This window comes from Phoca vitulina, unplaced genomic scaffold (assembly GCF_004348235.1).
Source record: "Phoca vitulina isolate PV1807 unplaced genomic scaffold, GSC_HSeal_1.0 scaffold3, whole genome shotgun sequence".
Classification (NCBI taxonomy): Eukaryota; Metazoa; Chordata; class Mammalia; order Carnivora; family Phocidae; genus Phoca; species Phoca vitulina.
This window is the reverse complement of record NW_022589706.1, coordinates 86905115-86927957: the sequence shown is the minus strand read 5'-3', so window position 1 is coordinate 86927957 and position 22843 is coordinate 86905115. Positions and strand designations below refer to the sequence as shown.

General features: G+C 34.9%; 1 protein-coding gene across 3 annotated transcripts in view; it reads right to left on the bottom strand.

Annotated features, from left to right (window-relative positions):
* Positions 1–22843, bottom strand: part of AP1AR (adaptor related protein complex 1 associated regulatory protein) — a 37772-nt gene that overhangs the window by 2872 nt on the left and 12057 nt on the right. Inside the window, exons 2-9 of one of the 3 annotated variants that reach the window (XM_032401014.1) lie at positions 14139–14187; positions 12420–12446; positions 9403–9428; positions 6138–6234; positions 4878–4976; positions 2830–2888; positions 2072–2145; positions 624–752 (exon numbers count right to left, since the gene is read on the bottom strand). In XM_032401014.1, coding sequence (XP_032256905.1) covers positions 624–752; positions 2072–2145; positions 2830–2888; positions 4878–4976; positions 6138–6234; positions 9403–9428; positions 12420–12446; positions 14139–14187 — 560 coding nt within the window. The remainder of the gene's footprint in view (positions 1–623; positions 753–2071; positions 2146–2829; positions 2889–4877; positions 4977–6137; positions 6235–9402; positions 9429–12419; positions 12447–14138; positions 14188–22843) is intronic. The other 2 variants (XM_032401015.1, XM_032401016.1) reach the window with 2 other exon arrangements.

Here is a 22843-nt window from a genome sequence, read left to right as displayed (position 1 = left end):
AATTTAAACCTATGTCCATGTTAAAGCTTTTGTGCTACACAAAAAAAAACCCTAACAAATGGCTAATTTATAATGAACCAAAAGATAATAAAATTTTGGCTTTAGGTTGACCACAAGGGGGCAGTAATTCTTCTAATATAAAATGGGCTGGATTACAGAAACCTTAAAGTGAAAAACTAACATTTATTTATTTATTTATTTATTTATTTTTTTAAGAGCTTTTATTTATTTATTTGACAAAGAGAGACACAGCGAGAGAGGGAACACAAGCAGGGGGAGTGGTTGAGGGAGAAGCAGGCTTCCCGCGGAGCAGGGAGCCCGATGCGGGGCTCGATCCCAGGACCCTGGGATCATGACCTGAGCCCAAGGCAGACGCTTAACGACTGAGCCACCCAGGCGCCCCTAAGATTTATTTTTTAAAGCTCAAGAAACACTAAGAATTAAGCAACTTTCTAAGCCATTTATCAACAAGGGATAATCACTAATACAGTAAGAGAACAAGAAATTTTTATACTGATTTTTTAAGGCCTTGCACTCCTTTCAATTTAAAGTAAAATACCAAGTAGATTTCTATAGATTAACATGGATTAAAACTTTTAGGTAAAATTGTGAATATAAAATACCTTCTTCATCTTCCCACTCTAGATCTAGGGATGTGCTGTCATCATTTCCACTTGTTGATTTAGTTTTGGTCATTAAATCACAACTGCTTTCTGTATTTGGTGTCAAAACTGTCGCATCTGATGAGAGTCCTAGAATATACACCAAATATAATGTGATCATTTGTACTCTTTTACCACAACCATTTATTTTGTAATATTATCTTTCTCCAAATATTATTATTCCTTTCAACATCATATGAAACAATTATTGAAATCAACACATTGGTAAGTTTTTGTTAGGAACAACATACGGCTTTTTTCCTTTTCCTTTCCTTTTTTTTTTTTTGCCATGCAGCATGATAAACATGCAAATTTCAATGAATTATAAACTTTTCCAATACAATGAACTCTAGGTAATACTCAGTTACAAAGAGGGACAAAAAATAAGTGAAAAAATAAAAATGAAAGCAGTCTGTTTTCAAAAGGAACCACTACTATGCTTCCATTATTGGAAGTACAGGAGTTCCGACTATTGAAACTTAGAGAAAAACACTAATCTTATAAATCAATTTGTAATAAGTAAAATAAGTACACTTTTGTACTACTTCTTCCCACCTTCCCTTTTCCTGGGAGGGGGAGAGGTAACACCACAGCAGAAATGGAAAAACGAGTGCTTGACTCTCCTTCCAGATCTGTAGTAATAGCCTGAGATTTTTCTTTGCTCCAACTCCTTTTTTTTTTTTTAATTTACTTATTTGTCAGAGAGAGAGAGAGAGCACAAGCAGGGGGAGAAGCAGGCAGAGGGAGAATCAGGCTCCCCACCAAGCAGGGAGCCTGATGCAGGACTCGATACCAGGACCCTCAGATCATGACCTCAGCAGAAGGCAGAAGCTTAATGGACTGAGCCATCCAGGCACCTTGCTCCAACTCCTTTTTAAAAGGAAAGATAAGGGGTGATTGGGTGGCTCAGTCGGTTGTGCGTCCAACTCTTAATCTCAGCTCAGGTCTTGATCTTGGGTCATGAATTTAGGCCCCATGTTGTGCTCCACGCTGGTTGTGGGCCTACTTAAACAAATAAAATATGGGGCGCCTGGGTGGCTCAGTCGGTTAAGCGTCTGCCTTCAGCTCAGGTCATGATCCCAGGGTCCTGGGATCGAGCCCCACATCGGTCTCCCTGCTCGGCAGGAAGCCTGCTTCTCCCTCTCCTGCTCCCCCTGCTTGTGTTCCCTCTCTCACTGTCTCTCTCTCTGTCAAATAAATAAATAAAATCTTTAAAAAATAAATAAATAAATAAAATAAAAAATAAAAAGGAAAGATAAAATTGTGTAATTAAGGACTAGTTAACTGACCTATCTAGAAAATATAAATTTAAAGGGCAGAAAGTTCTATAGAAACAGAGCCAGGATCTCCAATTATCTGTTTACTGTGGCATAAAGTAAAAAAGTATGTATATCTTTTAAAAGACTTACTACTACTTCGAAAAACTTCATACTGTGACTTTATATTTCTCAAACAAGATTCAAAGTCATCTTCTGGTCCTGAACTGTAATTAAAGTAAAAGAAATACATTCATAATAGATGCAACATAATGCATGCTTAAGTTAATTTATGGCATTTCAGTTTGAAGGTCTATCCCACACAAATTTATAATTACTATACAATTAGAGTAACCTAATGAAAATAGGTCTTAATTTTCTTAATGCTAGCAATAAACTGAAAATGATAAGATTTTGGTTAATACTGAAGTCAAAGCTTAGTAATAAGTCCATCTTCATAATTTACAATAATGAATCATGAAAAAGGTACTTTGAATGAGTGGAAAATATGACTCTGGAATGTGTCTTCTAAAAAATGATCACACATAAACTTTATTATAAGAAAAAGAGATGTGTTAAGGAAAACACAAACAAGCAAGGCAAGACATAAGCAATTTATCCAAAAGCATTCAGTGTGTTACTGCATCATTTTGTTTCTTTTTTTTTCTTTTGCATCATTTCTATATGGAAGATATGACCACTCTTAAAAATGCAATGAAATCAATTCAAATAAATAATGATCACTTTCCACTGTAAAGAAAGCAAATGTTCTCAGTATTCTTATATGATAGTGTCTATCTTTTTTAGGGAACACACATACATAATATGTATACAAATACCCAGAGCTGAACTGTGCTCTTTGGAAATTACATTTTCTACCACTAAGGGAAGTAGTATGTTTCACTATTTACCTCTGATATTCTCCATTGTTTGAAGGATGGTATCGCTGCACAACTCTCTGCCTTTCTTGCTTTGGAAACATAATGCAATACAAAATCACTCTGTTGTAAAATTATACTTTAAAAAATCATTCATACAACACCCAAAGATATTTTTTCTAGTTCCTAAAAAAAAAAAAACTTTAAAAGTTATTCTATTGAAGTCTTTTTCCTTAAATGTATCACTGTTCATTTCTATATCCTCTTATTTATGGTTGGAATTTCTCTCAATCTTTCAGTGTATAATCCTTGAGGGGTCAGAGTATTCAGTGTTATTAAAAACAAATTTTAAAACATGTATACATTGGTGTACTGAACATTCTTATTACACCTAAGAACTTCTAATAACTGGAAGGATGAAGGGTAAGAAAAAAAAATAGTTAAAACAGTAGATGAAGTTCTATTCTGGCTGAAATAAGTAGCAATTGAACAAACGATCTAGAAGACCTGGCTGAGCTGACTCAGAAATAATAAAAACAAAGGATTTAAAAGACCTGTCAGATAGTTAAGGCTCTGACAGTTATTAGCTTTGTGTCCCTGGCATGTCCTTTACTTTCTGTTTTTTTATCTGTAAATTATAGATGGCTATAATACTGCCCTAGCAAACTCATAGGGCTATTGTGAAAATCAGATGAACTTGCATGTATCCGTGTATCTTCGTGTGCCAGTGTATGCTGTACACACTGCTATGTGTTCCTGTATCAGTATTTAGTCAGGGAAGAAAAAACTCTGAGAACTCTGGAAAAACTCAGAGAACCCAAATAGATGCTGCATATGGAATGCTTTTGTCTTTAAAAGGTCAGCAGTAGAGAATTTATTATAGTAAAAAGAGTTATGTAAATTATAGCCAGAAAAATATTTTTATTTCTTTAGTAGAAGATGAGTTAATTTTTAAACTTTCCACTAGTTAGAACTTATGAAAAAACAAAAACAACCCCCCCCCCACTCTCCCATATAATCTAATTAGTCTGCTGAAACAGATTAATCAAAATGACAGGGGAGCAGGGGGAGAAAGAGAGAGAGAAAAAGGACACAGGTCACATATAAACTCATAGCAATATGACACATGATTTTTCAGTTTCCCTAAGTTACAATAATTATGTGACATGATCTTTGTACTACTTCAGTTAATATTACAGTAGAGAGTTCACATAGGCAAAATATGGAGGAAGATACTAAGTAGGATAACTGGCTAAGCACTGCTGTGCTTGAATGCTGGCTCTACCATTTATTAACTGTAGGATTTTATTAAGCAAGTTATTTAACATTTCTGTCCCTTGGCTTCCTCATCTATAAAATGAGGATTGAAAACGCTACCTATCTCCAAGGATTGTTGCGAGGATTAAACAAAGTAAAACATGTAAGCTAATTAAAACAGTAATACCATAAATGCCTGTTATTAATAGCGGTCTGGCTTTATAGTATTGCCATATTAGCATATAGCATGGCGAGATAGAATAAATCTGTTGCCTTCTCTGATAATATGCCAAAGATTTCTCAAGATTCAAACTCTAAATCTCCCAAAGACAAGAATAAAGATGAGAAATATACAGTATTTAAAAATGAGGCAAATTGCCCAGCTTACCGGATTCAAAGAAGTATAAGAAATTCCAGCAGTTCAAGGAATTGTTTAAAAAAATACTCACAAAAATAAACTAAAAAATGCCGCAGAAATTATAAAGACTAGTTTTGTAATGTTTCCACCTAAGAGTATATTTATTTTTCCAAAAGAATACTGGATTTTGGAAAACTACATTTCATCTTTGGGATAAACAAGAATTAGCTTCTGCTAATTTAAAGCTAAACAACATTCAATATCAAGCATATACTTTGATGTTCTTTCTAGTTGTTAAAGACAAGCTAATTTGCCTTTAAAATTCTTAAGAATATATACATAAATACATTTGTTGTTAAATAAGAAGCCCTTGATTCTAGGGTGGGGAAAGAGTCTCAACTAAGATTTGTCAGAGAAAATCTGGAGAAAAGCAGCCCTAATATATGTTGGGGTCTTTTCCCCTCACCTCCAAGAGCTTTCGCTGCTTTGCTGCCCTGGCTGCTTCACGCTGTGCAGCGTATAAAGCTTCTTCTTCTAGTCTTAACTTCTCTTCTTGTAAGGCTAACTGTATATGAACAAAACAATAAGGATTAACAAAAATCAGAACCTGTCTAACTGCTCTAAAAATTAAATGTTTGTAAAATTAAAAATAAATTATTAAAAAATAAATGATCTCTACAAAGCATAGTAGAATTGAAATTTTTGTGATTTCTCATTTCAATTTCTCCTTTTATAAAATAATTCAAATGATATCAAACATATTATAGAACTCTTTAGAAGTTGAATTATGAAGTAGTAGCATTTAATTTGCAGAAATACAAAGCTGTTTCTTCCTTTAGAATATGCAGTGATCTTCATTCTCAACAATTGTTCCAATGCCTATCACCCTGACTAGTTTAATGGTTTTGGCTTTCATTAGTCCAAGGTCTTTAAACTAAGGCCAATCATATCACCATCTATCAAAGTGAAGTAAGCTTTCACAAAGTTCATGTCTCATTGATGCACATATGTCCTGAATTTTGCTATCAAGCTATTCAAAAATTACTTTCAAATTTAAGTTCTTGCCATTCATTATAGCATACAAACTGCTTTAGTGATAATCTATTGCATGTCAAACTTAAAAATAAAATTTCAATTTTTTTTCTTTAGCCTAATATTAGCATCTATTGCATAGCTTAAATTAATGCTGTTGAAATCACTAATTGGTACTTAAAAGACTATTCTTAAATCTATAATAGAATATGACTAATTCCATTTAGTGAATAGCAAAACTATAATTATAGGCCATTCCCATAAACACATTAAAGTAAATAAAACATTTATGATTATAGTTTATGGTTCACTTAATAAGAATAAACAAGTCCAGAACAAACAAAAAGACTTAAAAAACATTTATTGTGAAACAGACTTTTTAAAAGTTGGTTTTAAAAACAAAAATACATGTATCTTGCCAGAGTCTCTATTTGTGAATTAAGAAATTAGTTTTTAGAAGAATGTATTATCTTCATTTTTGGCAGCATATGATTTCTGATAAATTAAAATGAAATAAAACAAACTATAATAGACTAGAATTTTTTTTACTTTTGAATAATCTTCATCTGTATAATATCTAAATATAGATCTAGTGACTATTCATATGCACCATATTAGTTAATCTCAACTTTCTCTATAGTATAAACAGAGGTCTTATGATAACATATACTTAAGCAACATAAAGACTATTTACCTCTTTTTGAATTTTCATATCCAGATCTTTCTGTTTTTCAGCAATAGAATCATAATGCCTCTCTCTTAGGTTGACAATTTCTTCCTCAGTAAGAGGCCTACAGAGAAAAATGAGGGAGAAAAAAGAAAGAAAAGAAAAAATATTTTTGATGAGTACAAGTCAAAATAAAACACTCACCAACCACGGAAATACTAAAATTGTACTGTCAAAGTATTAAAGCAATTTGATGCTATAATTTCAATGGTTATGAATAAAAAGGCATATATTTTAACACTTGCTATAATCTGGTATATACGCTGAATAGGATGATATATATCATCAGAGTATTTTTTAGCACTACAACCACTTTTAAGAAATGTGGACTCCATTTACCTTCACTTTGGCTCTGCTTCAGCCTTCTGACCATATCCCAAAATGTTGACCATAACGTATAAACTTCAGTACGCTATGCTCTGATAGTCCTCTTACCATTCTGGAACTCTTAACTCACATACCCACTACCCTCCTATTTATCCTGCTCAATCACTCTGGCTACTCCAGGCTCTTGATCTCTTCCCTTTCTTCCCTTTTCTCCTGTCTACCTATCCTAATTACCTTGCCAACCTTCACATACAACCAATATGGACACCATGGCAAATCTGAAGTACCTTCTTACCAACATACTCACCTTCTTGCACTCCTATCATGACACCTTATTCACCCAGCTTACTTTCTGACTTGGATCAATTCCATGATTAGCCCTTTCTCCTGAGAGCTGCTAGAGAAAATCTAACATTAGCAATAACCCTTTTCTTAGGCATGGTCAACTCCCTCTCACATCTCAACTACTTCAAATCTTCAAGTACTCTTTAAGTTCCTCATTCAAACTCTTTTCTCTTAGAAGTCAATTCCACCCCACTCTGAGACATGGGAAGCACCAACCAGCAACTCCTTCAACTTCTTTCCACTCCTCCTCTTACTTGAGTCTATCCTCTCTATTCTTCCCTCCATCCTCTGAAGAGGTGGCATTCCTTAACTTGTTCAAGGTCATGTGCTACACTTATACTCTTGATTCATTCACCACTGATGCCACCCTTGCTCCCCTACTCCAGGGAATTCTCTGGGACATTGCTCTATCAATTAGCACCTCTCTTTCATCTTAGCCTACTTTTTATTTTATTTTATTTTTTAAAGATTTTATTTATTTATTTGAGAGAGAGAATGAGAGAGAGAGAGAGAGCACATGAGGGGGAGGGGTCAGAGGGAGAAGCAGACTCCTTGCTGAGCAGGGAGCTCGATGCGGGACTCAATCCTGGGACTCCAGGATCATGACCTGAGCCGAAGGCAGTCTTTTAACCAACTGAGCCACCCAGGCGCCCCTCATCTTAGCCTACTTTTAAAAATCTGTCTTCACCTCTCTTTCATGTGAAGGGAGGAGGGAAAAAAGAAAAAAAGGAGAAAAAAGGAAAAACCTTCATGTGATCTATATTTATCTTTAGCCCCTCCCTCTCTCCTTCCCATTTCCGCTAAAATTCGTGACACTAAATGTACACTGATAGTGCATCTAGTACTTACTGTGTCAGGCTCTCTTCCATGTACTTTACATATATTAACTAATTTTAATCCTCACACCAACACTATCAGGTAGATATAGAGATAATACACATAAGGGAAATGAGATGAAGACAGATTATGTCCAAATAAATCAAATAATATGTGACAAAGCTAGGATCTGAATCCAAGTAGTCTAGCTCCTTGCTCTTAACTACTGTGTTTATCTTCCCTTCTCTGTCCTTACCTCCCATTCTCTCATTACCTCATAGCAATCTATCTTTGCTTTCATCCCTAATAACTCTAGCAAAGGTGGCTTCTATGTCGCCAAATATAGTAGACACTTTTGAGTCTTTATCTTCTTACTTCAGTTTGATGAAACGGTGTTGGTTGTTCTCTCCATTCCATCTGTCTGCCAGTCTGTTTTCTGTCTTCCCTTGGCTTTCTATGCTCTCTTACTTCTTTTTGTTCACTGAATCTTGGTTGTCTTCAGAATCCTCTTATGGTATTTGCCTATTCAATCCTTAGACCACTGCTCTCTCTCCATACTCCAAGCACCCCACTTCCTTCTGTTCCCAATCTCAGGTAGGTGATCTTGACAATTAAAATGGTTTTAACCACCAGTATAAGGTAATGTCTCCTACTTCTCTTCCTCTAGCCCTAACTTCTGCCTAGGGCTTTTTTTTAAAGGTTTTTTTTTTTTTTTTTTTTTTTTTGTGGTATAACTTAAATAAAATAAAATAGAAATTTTAAGTGTTCAGTTCATTAAGTTTTGACAATTGTATACACTTGTGTAACTGCCACACAAAGCAAGATACAAACATATCCATCCCTCCACAAAAATCCTCTTGTGCCTCTTTTCAGTCAACCCACTTTGTTCATGCAATTTCTTCTGTCTGAAATGCTCTCCTCCTCTGGATAGTTATCACTAGCCAACACTTCCAGGATCAACTTAAGTGTCATCTCCTTAAAGAAGTCTACCTGGACACACCTCTTCTCACACATCTTGGGCAAATGGTCTCTCCTTTAGGTTTTCCATGCATATTTTATAACTGCTATTTAATCTCTTTTTCCAACTTATGTCGAAATTAGTCATTTACACAAACTACCTCCCAGACCAGGATATTCTTTCTTCTAATGTAGAGAAACATGTTTGATTTTTTAATTCCAGTGCCTAGCACAGTGCCACATAGTTGCCTAATAAATGTTTGCTAAACTAAAAAAGGTAAAGAATATGCATTAAAAATATGAAAGTGTATGAAAATATTCTCTTGATATTAAGAACTCTCAAGTTAAAGACAGATGGTTCTTCTTCAAGTAGCTCATACAATTTCAAAAGAATCTAAAAAGGCTGCTTAAATAAATTAGAGTATCAAGGTTCTAGTTAACTTGTTAGTAAAACAAGTTTTAGAATGTCATGAGGAAGGAAAAGGGGGATATTTTAAAAATTTAAGGAAGTGTATTTATTGATATTAAATAGTTTTTTAAAAACTAAAAAATACATGATTTAGGTTCAATAGGAGAGCACTAGGTACTATTGTACATTAAATTCCTTAATGTTCAAAACAATACTTTGAGATGTTATTATTTGCCTCAAACTTCTAGAAAGAGAAAACTAAGGTCCTGAAATGTAAACTATTCAATGCCTCAAAGCAAGCAAATGACAGAGCCTTGATTCTTAGAGAGCTTTTCATGGTTCACACAGACATTGTTTAAAAAAAAAAAAAAGCCTTACCTATGACTGCTTCCTGGGCTTTCCCCCTGTACAAAAATTAAACAATTAAAGAAACTTCACTAGCTGAATTCTACGTAAGGCAAGTCAATAAAATTTTTATTTAATCAAAATATTTTCTGCTTATCTATTTTTATCATAGTAAACAAATTTTATTATTAAAGTGTCTTAAATAAAAAGCTTTAAAATTTTACAACTTCTCAAAAGCAAAATTTATTATCTAGCTTAATTATATATAAACTAATTATTGGACATTTCTTAATTTATTTTAACAAATATATATTCTATACCAAATGAACTTCTGGGTCAGGATGTTACTAGACAACATATCTTCTATGCCCTCATCCTTTACAGTTGATCCTCATTATTTATAGATTCCATATTTGTAAATTCACCTATGTAACATCAAAACTAATAATTCCTGTGCTTTTGTAATCATGAACAGACTTCCACAGAACAGCAAAAACTTTGAGTTACCCAAAATGCATATTCCCAATGGCGGTAGAACATGGTGATGCTCTGCCTTCTTGTTTCAGTTCTCATACTGTCCTCTTTACAGTCTATTGAGTACCAGGTTTTTTTGCATGTTTGTGCTTTTTTGTTGGTGATTTCACTGTTTAAAATGACTCCTGGGGTGCCTGGGTGGCTCAGCCAGTTGGGTGACTGCCTTCGGCTTGGGTCATGGTCCCAGGGTCCTGGGATTGAGCCTCCTGGGATCATCAGGCTCCTTGCTCAGCAGGGAGCCTGCTTCTTCCTCTCCCTCTGCCTGCCTCTCCCCCTGCTTGTGCTCTCTCTCTCTCTCTCTGTGTCAAATAAGTAAATTAAAAAAAAAAAAATCTTTAAAAAAATTTTTAAAAAATAAAATGACTCCCATGTGTGGTGTTGAAGTGCTGTCTAATGTTCCTAGTCCTAAGGAGGCTGGAGCAAGCCTTAGGGAGAAAATGTGTGTGTTGGACAGGCTTCAGTTCAGGCATGACTTATAGTGCTGTTCAAAGTTAATGAATCAATAATATGTATTAAAATTAGTTGTCAAACAGACACCTAAAACAAGGTAATTTACTGATTGGTTGATGAAAATGTTGTGACTAGAAGCTTACAGGAATCTAACTCTCTATTCCCCCTGAGAGTAATGGTCCAGTTGGTATTCACTAATTCAGCATTTATGGCAACTTTATAGAACATAACTACCACAAATAATGAGAATCAATTGTTTTTGTTTTTTTTTCACATGGTTATGAAATTACCTATATATATTTTTTCTCCAAAGTAAACCATAACTACTTTAAAGACTGATTTGGATTTACGTATCTTTCTTAGACACTTAAGCTATTCATATGTGATAGTTAAAATATATGGCCAAGTAACAGCAGGAATAAAACTCAGAATGATAGGAAATAGCACTAAAAAACAAGATGATGTTCAACTAAACCAAACACAAAATATGATATGAAAGAGGAAAAGACTGGTTAGTAAAAACAAAAGCAAACAAAAAACTCAATCAAACAAAAAACACCTTAGGAAAATACATGGAACCACATTCTTTTAAAAAGCAGTGTGATGCTGGGATGAACCATAATAAAGATTGAAAGAACTCTTATATTTAGCACTTCTACAGTTTAGAAACTTTAAAAATATTACATTGGGGAGCCTGGGTGGCTAAGTCATTGGGCGTCTGCCTTAGGCTCGGGTCATGGTCCCAGGGTCCTGGGATAGAGCCCCGCGTGGGGCTCCCTGCTTGGCGGGAAGCCTGCTTCTCCCTCTCCCATTCCCCCTGCTTGTGTTCCCTCTCTCGCTGTGTCTCTCTCTGTCAAATAAATAAATAAAATCTTTTAAAAAAATTGTATTAAGTGTTTGCTTACACTTGTTTTAAAAAATATATGGAATTAAAGTGACCTTTGAAATGGGAAAGAAATTAGGTTCTAGGAAACATTAAAATATTTGGCAGAAATTTTACTGGGAAACAAAAGGCTAAGCTGTTTCTCAAATGTGTTCTATCAGATGATAATAAATATGTATTATTGTTTTAAAAAAGGATTTATACCCAAATTAATTTGGGAAATGTTAAGTTCAATAGGTTTAAATAATTTTCTTAACAGTTCCTTAACAGTTTCTTTAATCTTCTTAGAAGCTTTAATGTGCTAATTTACATTCTGAGACTAGTATTCTGTACACACTGTGGGAAATGTTGGGCTAAAGAATAATTTAAATTTGTTTGATACCTTTTCCTCTTTCCTTAGGAAATCAAAAAGTTACAAAAGGTCAGAGCTTGCAGTGTTGTTCCAGTAGAACTCATTTTAGAGTTGTATGAAGTAGGCCTAAGGGGGGCTAAGTAACTTGTACAAACTCATATAATTAGTTTAGTGAAGTTGAAACTTAGCTCACAGACTAAAACTCTTCTAACTACAACCAGTGGATTAGAAATATGCATTTCACTAATTCTAAACTGTACTTTTTTCCCTATTTTCATATATCTGTACTTGGAATGCATCTTATATTTAAGTTTTAGATGAGATGAAATGCAAAAAATCAACAAAAAGAATAACTGTTAAAAAAGATAATGGCTAACGTCAGATAAAGTCATTGTAGAATGGACATGTATAAATTCCACCCTGAGAAATCTATGAAAACTATGGTTATAGAACAGATCTACCCTGGATTGTTGAGGAATTTTACCTACCTAATGGCAAGAGGTTAGAAAGATCCCTTTTTAAAGTTCCTTGAGTTCTACAGCAGGCTTTAAAATATGATACATATATATATGTATATATACATAAAATACATGAAACTAATATATAAAACTATGTACCATATATACAGTATTATATACATTATATATGAGAAAATTCTGAATTATATGCTAATATAAGTAAGCAAATTAGTATAAGAAACTAAAAAGTAAAAATAAAAACCAAAAGATAAAAATTCTAAAAGACAATAAAATAAAAATTTTAAAAATAATTGCTAGAATCAATGACTCATGAGAATAAATATGGGTTTTGTACTATGGTGGAAATACTTACTTCATCACTTTCCACTAGATTCTCAAACTGGAAGAACAAGAAAGTAAGTGTTAGGAGGGATATTTGCCTAAGGTACATATATCAGAAAAAATTGTCACTTTTTTCACTTTGAAAATAATATACCTTTATATTTTTTTTATTTTACTATGTTATGTTAATCACCATACATTACATCATTAGTTTTTGATGTAGTGTTCCATGATTCATTGTTTGCGTATAACACCCAGTGCTCCATTCAGTACGTGCCCTCTTTAATACCCATCACCAGGCTAACCCATCCCCCCACACCCCCATACCTTTATATTTTTAAGATATTTGAGTCATGTGTCCCTTTATACACTAGTTCATTTGATATATCCAACAATCCGATAAGATAGCTAAGATAAGCATATACTATTATTTATGATTTTATATGAAAAAAAGGAGAATTATAGCAATTTTCTTCATAAATCAGAAACTTTTTAAAACTTATAAACTAAAACTTTCCCCTGAATTATTTCATATGGGTGTTTTAAACCCACACTACCAGTTTCCATTTGAGTTCAGGACAAATTTAATGTCGTAAGAAGGAGAATTTACTCAAGAAACAGGGACTTCAAAAATACCCAAATAAGAGTTTATCTTATAATCTTTATATTTATTCATCTACTCATTCATTTAACTGTTTACTGAAAATCTGCCAGATGGTAGTCACTACTCCCAAACACAGTGTCTTTCTACAGATAGGAATGTAAACAATTTGATGATGATGTGATAAACACTATTATGTAAAATGATTGGATGAAAGTCATTACTACTAAATTATATTACTAAAATATGTGTATTTTAGCTATAAATAATTTGATAACCACTGAAAGAAAAAAGTTTTATTGTTAACACTGTTTTATTACTTAAAAATCAAGAAAACAATGAATTCAAAGGTTTAGAAAGATAAGAATTCAAAGAAATGACTTAAAATTATTATCTTGAACTTTTTTTTGATTGGTGATTTAAAGAAACTAGTTTCTGGTTTATATGCTTCTTTATTTAATATAGAAGGCAGTGAAGTACAGTGTTCAATCTTTGAAAGCCAGGCAGTTTGGGACTGGAATTATGTTCTACCACTTAAGGGGCCGTGTAACAAAGCCCAACTTCTTCATCACCTGTCTAACTAAGCCTCCGATTCTCACCCATAAAATGGGATGACTGCCATCCATTCAACACAACTGTATTAAGAATTATGTTGATGACATTTATAAACTGTATGGTGGAGTAGGTGGTACAGAGCAGGAGCTGAATAGATTCTATTATCTATTTGACATACAAAGAATAAGCAATTCAGTGATTTGTACTGTAGAGTTGCCTAAAATCAGCTTTCTGCTTTGATCCTGCTACACCCCTCTATTGGCGCAGGCCAACCATCTATCTCTAGAATCACTGCCTACTGAGCCATTATAACTGTTAGAAGCGTACCCCCTCTGAATTGTGCAGGGTGAAAAAAAGACAAAAACAAAAACACCACTTCTTAAGTAGAAATAGCAATTCTATTAGAAGAACAGGACCTTAATCTACAAACTTTTCCCTGTTCACTCCTCCCCTCATCACCCCAATTCTTTCCCTCTTCACTAGCATCAATAATACTGAAATATAAAAAGTCCATACTAACTTAATGAAAAGAAAAATGTCCTTTCTGCCTTCCTGAAGGTACTTTTATCCAAATAGATTCATGACTCTACTCACCTCTATAGTTAAGTGCTCACCTCTTGAGCATGTTCTAAAATACTTGGATCTGGGAAGAAAAACAGAAAAACTTTTTTAAAAAATCACAATTAATACTAAAACTGAGCCAATATAGTAGCATAAAAACATTTCCATAAAAACATTTTCCAGAGTTTCAAACTAAGTTATGAGTTTAAAAGTATTCAACCAATATTTTTCTACTGATACTAATATTTACTAAACCTGTAATAATAAATTTATTGAATTTACTACATAGAACAGAATACAAGTTTTAAAATTATCTCATTATTTTTACTGTATCAAGGAAAGTATCATGTTAAAATACTGACATGTTAAATAATGTGTAAGAGTATGTTTCCGATTTTCTTAAACATATGCAAAACAATAAAAATCTGAAAAGATATATGCCAATATGTTGAGAGTGGTTATCTCCAGATGGTAGAATCCCATGTTTATACAAAACTAGGTGCTTTTTATTCTTTCCATGCCTATACACATTTTAATCATTCTCTTCTGTGCCTATTAGTGAAATTTACATGTAATCAAATAAGAATCTCCTTTGTTACAGCTGCTCCAAAGACATGTCCACACTCTATTAACTATATCTCCTCTATTATAGTATGAAAGTTGGTTATAGGGCAGAAGCACCTAAACTCCTTTACTACTGGAAGTGCCAGGAGATTATAAGACTTTAACTTATAATGTGGTTCCTGTTATAAGCTTCTTAAATTGATGGAGGAAAGGTCTTCCATGCCCCCACAGAGATCAAAAGTCACACATTAATTCTGATTAATCTATTTCTCCTGATCAAAAGTCACACTGATGTGTCAGGATCCTTGGACAGAAAGTACCTCTTTAAGACATGAGAAGAATCCCGGAGTTGGGAGAGTTCAGAATGCTTTGTACTATGTGTATATGTATGTGTGGAGGGGCATACAGGTTTAGTGAAAGAGAATGCTATAGTATCATGATTAGATTTTTTTAAATTTTTTTATTGTTATGTTAATCACCATACATTACATCATTAGTTTTTGATGTAGTGTTCCATGATTCATTGTTTGTGCATAACACCCAGTGCTCCATGCAGAACATGCCCTCTTTAATACCCATCACCAGGCTAACCCATCCTCCCACTTCCCCCCCCCCAGAACCCTCAGTTTGTTTTTCAGAGTCCATCGTCTCTCATGGTTCATCTCCCCCTCCGATTCCCCCCTTCATTCTTCCCCTCCTGCTATCTTCTTCTTTTTTTTTTTTCTTAACATATATTGCACTATTTGTTTCAGAGGTACAGATTTGTGATTCAACAGTCTTGCACAATTCACAGCGCTCACCATAGCACATACCCTCCGCAGTATCTATCACCCAGCCACCCCATCCCTCCCACCCCCACCACTCCAGCAACCCTCAGTTTGTTTCCTGAGATTAAGAATTCCTCATATCAGTGAGGTCATATGATACATGTCTTTCTCTGATTGACTTATTTCGCTCAGCATAATGATTAGGTTTTTATTATTATAAAGAACAAAAAGAACAATGAAATCATAGGTCCCATTTTTAGTACAATCTTTATTTGCTAACAGATGCAAAGCAGTTTTATTGCCCATTACGAGGTCATTAGTAAAAAAACAGAGGACTTAGTCTGTCATTTCACAGATCTAGTATTTTATGGAACATATCCAGTACAAACAAAATACCCTTAATTCTCTAAGCATCTCTTTGTCCCATTCTTCTATTTTCCCAGTTTCTCACACAAAAACAGAAATGAGTTGAGCCTTCGAATAGCACTGTGTTCTGGCATTAGGATTCATGTTTAAAGTACTATATGCTCTCTCCCTGTAACCATCACTCTCTTCCTTGAATGAAGAATCTGTCTCTGATTAATCTATTTCTCCTTCCAGGTTTACTGAGTGATGTAGCTGAATAATGAAATAAAGTTCAGTAATACTATCTCAGTATAAACCATCAGTGTGATTTCACTGCTGAAGCAAAACCTAAAGCCAAGTGGTACAGCGTCCAAACCAAGGGAAGTAATTATTGCACTGTACTTACATTAGATGGCAGAGCACTGGGTTCTATTCCAATTATACACAGATACATGCCTAACCTTAGAAGTCCAAGCTGTTGGCTGTGGTAAATGTCTTACTTTTCTGTCCCTTTTATCCACATATAACCATAGTGAGGATGATTATGCTCTTGCATGATTCTGACTCTCTGCTTATCTGACCAAACTAGACTACAGCCAACCCCCAGACCTCATTTGATTGATTCAGGGTTATATGGAAAAAGAGAGAGACAATATTTTCCTGAGTGCTCTAGGGTGGTGCTAGGAGTTAAGCTTCTGAAAATCTAAGAAAGGATTGAAATCAATCAAACGAATGTCTGACAGTATTGACGTCATTCCTAAGAACTAGCTACATCCTACTTTGCCCACAGTTTGGTTAGTAGTTGAGAAACCTACTATCCTTAAAAGAAACTCTACTTTTTGCCTAAAATAGTTTGATCGGATTTCTGTCCCCACAACCAAGGTCCTGATTAATAAATAAACATGAGTCTATATGATAGAATGGCAAAAAAGCAAATTAATAGAAAAAAAAAAACCGAAAACCAAAACAAAACAATTAAAATGGAAGGTAAACAGAAAAGCAAAATAAGCGAAAAAATATTTAAGCTTTCCTTTTTTAGATAGATTAGATTGAGATCTTATTATTCACAAAGGGCATATATTGGCTCCTACTATCATAAATGCCAAGATTATATTAATAGATTAAAGTAAATACTCAATTTTGCAAACTCAGGGGCAACATTTTTTTATTAGAAGAGCTTTATCCTGGGATTTATCTGAAAAGAAGTTGAGAAATACTGTGACACAGATTTTAAAAGTAATTAGAAAGCCAGCTGTTTGAAAGTAGCTTTTCAGATTTCACAGAGCTCTCTATTACTTAAGCAATAAATGAAAGAAATTAAAACTAAAATCTTTTCATAGTATTAGATGCTTAAAATCCTAATAATTTGGAATATAACTTTTTCAGTGTTTCCTGTAATAAACTGCCCTGATGTTTTGTATTTTCTACCTCACAGTTATAGAGTAGAGTAAGGGATGAGGCTCTTGGCAATCCTCTCCTACTTACTCCTAGGTATAGATGAGAATACAAGTGAAAGGTAAGTAGAACAATGGAGGAGAGGGGAAAAAAGTACTTGTTTATTAAATGTGGCATCAAGTGTTTATATTTTAATTTCATAAATATTTATTGAATACCTAACTAAGTGCCTGGTACAGCTCTAAAGTGCTGGCAATACAATTGTCAATAAAACAGGTAAAGGACCTGCCACCTTGCAGCTAAGATTCTTGGGAATGAATGACAATAAGCAAGTACATAAATGATCATGTGGTGGGAAATGCGATGAAAAAATAAATACCTCAGAGTAAGCAAAGATAGTGACCAGGGGAGGGAGGTTATTTTATATAGGGTGGACAGGGCAGGTCTTTCTGTTAAAGCAAAATTGGAACAAAGGCTCCCAAGGCTATGACAAAGCCAGCTAGCTAGATAACTGGAGGAAAAGAATTCTGAGCAGAAGAAAGACAAACACAAAAGCTCTGAGGCAAAATTGTGCTTGGCATACTCTAAGTAAGTGGGGGACCTGACTGGCTGGACTGGAGGAGAAAGAGATAAGGTCTGAGAAACAACCAGAGTCTTAGAGTCTTTGTTGGCCATGGGAAGGGTTTTGGAGTTTATTCTCAATAGTTGAGAATTCACAAAAGAGATTTCAGTCTTTGGCATTCACCTTTTTTTTAGCTTTTATTATGAAAAATTTCAAATATACACCAAGGTAGAGAGGAAAGCATCATAAACCCTGTACCCATCACCCTACTTAAAAAGTTACCATTTTCCCAATCTTATTCCTACAACTCCCTTCTTTTGTTTTGGTAGAGTATCTTAAAGCAAATCCAGACATGTTATCTTATCCTTACCTCAGTTAATATCTCTATTTGTTAAAAGAACCTTTTTTTCAACCTAACCACATTACCACCTAACAAAATTAAAAATCATTTCTTAATATCATCTAATAGTCAGTCTATATTTCAATCTCCCTATCTTTTTATACATGATTTGTTCAAATCAGATTTCCAACAAGATCTATACACTGCATTTGCTTGTTAGGCCCCGCAAGTCTCTTTTAGTCCATAACAGCCCTCCTTGCTGCGCCATCACCTTTTTTCATGCCCTGATTTGTTGGAGAAATTGTGTCATTTGTCCTGTAGAATTTCTCAGTTCCTAGGTTTGGCTGACTTTTTTTCCTCTTGGTGTTGTTTTCTTCCTCTATTCTCTGTATTTCCTATGTATTGACAATTTGATTTAAATGAGTGGGTTTTTTTTTTTTTTTTTTAAGGCAAGAACCTTCATATGTGGTACTTGCTATTGAACTAAATTATGAGGAATTTTATTTTTGTCTGCCTTACTTTTACTGACGCTAAGAATGATCTGTAGGTTCGGGTATTGTCAGCCCAATTCATCCATTAAAAGCTTCCCATCAACCTTTCACCAAATGGTTTCAGCATCCACTGTTAATCATTGCTTAGTTCCATTATTTCATGAGAAGGTACACAATCATGATTTTCTAAATCTACCATTCCTTAAGAATTTATTAGCTGTATAAGAACTTCACTGGAAGATCCTGAACAGACAATCTAAGTTTTTTTTGTTTTGTTTTGTTTTAAATATTTTATTTATTTATTTGAGAGAGAGAGACAGTGAGAGAGGGAACACAAGCAGGCAGAGTGGGAGAGGGAGAAGCAGGCTCCCCACTGAACAGAGAGGCCGATGCGGGGCTCGATCCCAGGACCCTGGGATCATGACCTGAGCCAAAGGCAGACGCTTAATGACTGAGCCACCCAGGTGCCCCGACAATCTAGGTTTTAAGAGGCCAATTAGGAATCTTTTGTAATAGTACAACAGAGAAATGATGGTAGCTCGGATCATCAGGTTGAAGTTAAAAGGAACAGTTCTGAAGAAAATATTGACAGAATTTGCTAATGAATTAGTTGTAGGAGTGTATGTAAAAAGGAAGAATCAAGGATGTCTCCTAAGTTTTTGTCCTGAACAACTAGATGAATGAGAAGTTGCCATTTACTGAGATGAAAAAGGCTAGGAAAGGAGTGGATTGGTGTTTTTAGATGCCTTAAGCTTGACATCCACACATAGTCAAGAGGCTGGATGAGAGTCTTCTATTCAAATTCCAAGTCTAGGACATTAAGATAAACATGAGTCCAAAACCCCCTTATACTTTCTATAACTGACGCTGGGGATACTTCTCAATTCCAGATATTTAAGACCACCACACTTTTCTTCTTGGCTTCAAACCCAGGAAATTCATCTTTGTTTTCTTTTCCCATCTCAAGGAAGGTTTCTTGTAAACAAAGATGCAATGTCAGTAATTCTTCCTCTCCCATACATCTGCTTTGTGTTATTACTAGTACATACACATGGCTATTGTTTTTAAGAATTTTAATTCCAATCACTATGGGAAAATAGAAGTATAGCTTATTCCTGGGAAAGAGAGGAAGAATGAGTTATTTCCCAAAAAGTGGAAAACAAGAAACAAAAATTAAAACTATAAAAGCAATATAACATTAATGCACCTGTTACACTGACAAGTTATATTACCTTAAAGAAACAGAATGGCTCCTGGGTTTTGAGACTTAAGGTAAAGAGAATTAGTTAACATCTAAAAGAAGAGTATGTTAGGGGCGCCTGGGTGGCTCAGTCGTTAAGTGTCTGCCTTCGGCTCAGGTCATGATCCCAGGGTCCTGGGATCGAGCCCCACATTGGGCTCCCTGCTTGGCGGGAAGCCTGCTTCTCCCTCTCCCACTCCCCCTGCTTGTGTTCCTGTTCTCGTTATGTCTCTCTCTGTCAAATAAATAAATAAAATCTTAAAAAAAAAATAAAAGAATATGTTAAAGTAGAGGAAATGGAAGTATGGGAAACAGAGAAGCAAATGTTAGCAGAGTTAATCCAAAGCCTATCTGTAGAGTCCCTGGTTCAAGGAATTGATCTGTCTGGCTCCAGTGGTAGGTAGTGCTCCCAGGTGATGGGTTACTTGAATTGCCTAACTTTTTCTGAATCTATACTCACTAAGGAACTTCTACCCCATTATTCTTTACTCACAGTGAAAGAATGTCCTTAACTGAAGCTACAAGTACTATGCAGTTCCTGGACAGTTATATTTCACATTTGTAACTACCAAATATGCCTTCTGGTTTTCTCTATTTGACCCAATAAAGCTGACGGCAAGAGCCTGGGACAAAGAGAAACCACCGATGTGATTGTTCAAACAAAATTATATGTTAATGGAACAACAAAACTAGCCATAGGAAAAATCACAGGACTTGTCTTATTCAGGTCTCCCAAGTCCGGTGCAGTATATTTCATTATAGCACATAGGTCCTGTTGAGAATATTTTCCCCAAGAATGAAGTTTTAGTTGTGTATAAGTGGCACCATTAAAAACAAACAGAGGAAAATGAGATAAAAAGAAACTGGATCAGTCTAAAACCAGAAATTTAGTATCAACTAATTAAATTACATTTCCAACAACCTTTGATCAAAGTTAAATCTTAGAAGGAAAGATAAAAAACAAAATGACTAAAAGTAGCAATGTCTATTCCAAAGGCCTGACCTTGATTACTGTTACTTTGTTCTTAGAGAAATAACATTTTGCTTTCTTCAATTTGAAAAAAAATGTTTTATTGACTTGAAGCTTCCTAGTATACATGATGTTACAAAAACCAAAGTATAATAAGCTATTACTGTAATGGAGAGCAAAGAGAGATTTACATTTATTGAGTACCTACAATGGGCCAGGTATTACAATGTATGTAGGAACTTAGGGTTTTTTTTTTAAATGAACTTAGTTTTTATATGTATTTTTATATACATTTCCTCTCCACAATAATTCCATGAGGTATTATAATCTTACGGATCTGCACTGTTCAATATGACAGCCACTAGCCATGTGTGGCTATTGAGTACTTGAAATGTGGCTAGTCTCAATTAAGAATTCAGTCTGAATATTTCAAATAGACACTGGATTTTGAAGACAGTACCAAACCAAAAAAACCAAAAAAAGTAAAATGATCTAACTCCAATAACTAAGCTCTTTTCAATATATATCCATGATCAAACATACATATCTTTTAGATCTTCCTCAATTCCTCCTCCCTCCAAGTTCAATTGATCATAGTTCTTCAGTTGAAAACACTTTCGGGCCGACAGATATTTGGATAAAGAAGATGTTTGTGTGTGTGTGTATACACACACACACACACACACACACACACACACACACACACACACACAGGAATATTATGCAGCCATCAAAAGGAATGAAATCTTGCCATTTGCAATGACGTGGATGGAACTGGAGGGTATTATGCTGAGCGAAATAAGTCAATCAGAGAAAGACAAGTATCATATGATCTCACTGATATGAGGAATTCTTAATCTCAGGAAATAAACTGAGGGTTGCTGGAGTGGTGGGGGGGTGGGAGGGATGGGGTGGCTGGGTGATAGACATTGCGGAGGGTATGTGCTATGATGAGCACTGTGAATTGTGTAAGACTGTTGAATCACAGACCTGTACCTCTGAAACAATACATTATATGTTAAAAAAAAAAAAAGAAGATAGTAGGAAGGGAAAAATGAAGGGGGGGCAATCGGAGGGGGAGACGAGCCATGAGAGACTATGGACTCTGAGAAACAAACTGAGGGTTCTAGAGGGGAGGGAGGTGGGGGGATGGGTTAGCCTGGTGATAGGTATTAAAGAGGGCACATACTGAAATGGAGCACTGGGTGTTATACGCAAACAATGAATCATGGAACACTATATCAAAAACTAATGATGTAATGTATGGTGATTAACATAATAAAATTTAAAAAATGGAAAAAAAAAAAGAAAACACTTATGGGCATGTTCCAATACTGTGCGTGCAGCTTAGAATCTAAAAGTATGCTGATTTTATATGTAACACTGCTTACAATATATGCTTTTAGAATTATTCATAAAGCATTTGTTTTATTACTCATAAAAAGTTCTTCACTAAATATTAGGGGCAAATAAACCTGATGACATTTAAAATTATAAGAAAATCTGGTGTAATACTTTCATTAACTTCTTAAGAATCTAAAAATAAAGAATAGCCATCCTACTTTTTTAGACCTATTGTTAGCATATAAGTGGGTCATGTTGTACAAACCTCCCTAAATTTCACTAAAAAATTTGAAGTAAATCAGTACGGAACAATTTAAGATTTTTAGGGGCGCCTGGGTGGCTCAGTCATTAAGCATCTGTCTTCGGCTCAGGTCATGATCCCAGGGTCCTGGGATCGAACCCCACATCGGGCTCCCTGTTCAACGGGAAGCCTGCTTCTCCCTCTGCGACTCCCCCTGCTTGTGTTCCCTCTCTTGCTATGTCTCTCTCTGTCAAATAAATAAATAAAATCTTTAAAAAAAAAAAAAGATTTTTATTTATGTATTTGTCAGAGAGAGAGCGCACAAGCAGGGGGAAGGAGAAGCAGGCTCCTTGCTGGGCAGGGAGCCTGATGCGGGATTCAACCCCAGGACCCTGGGATCATGACCTGAGCCAAAGGCAGAAGCTTAACTGACTGAGCCACCTAGGCGTCCCAACATAGGTGATTTTAATAAAGTAGTA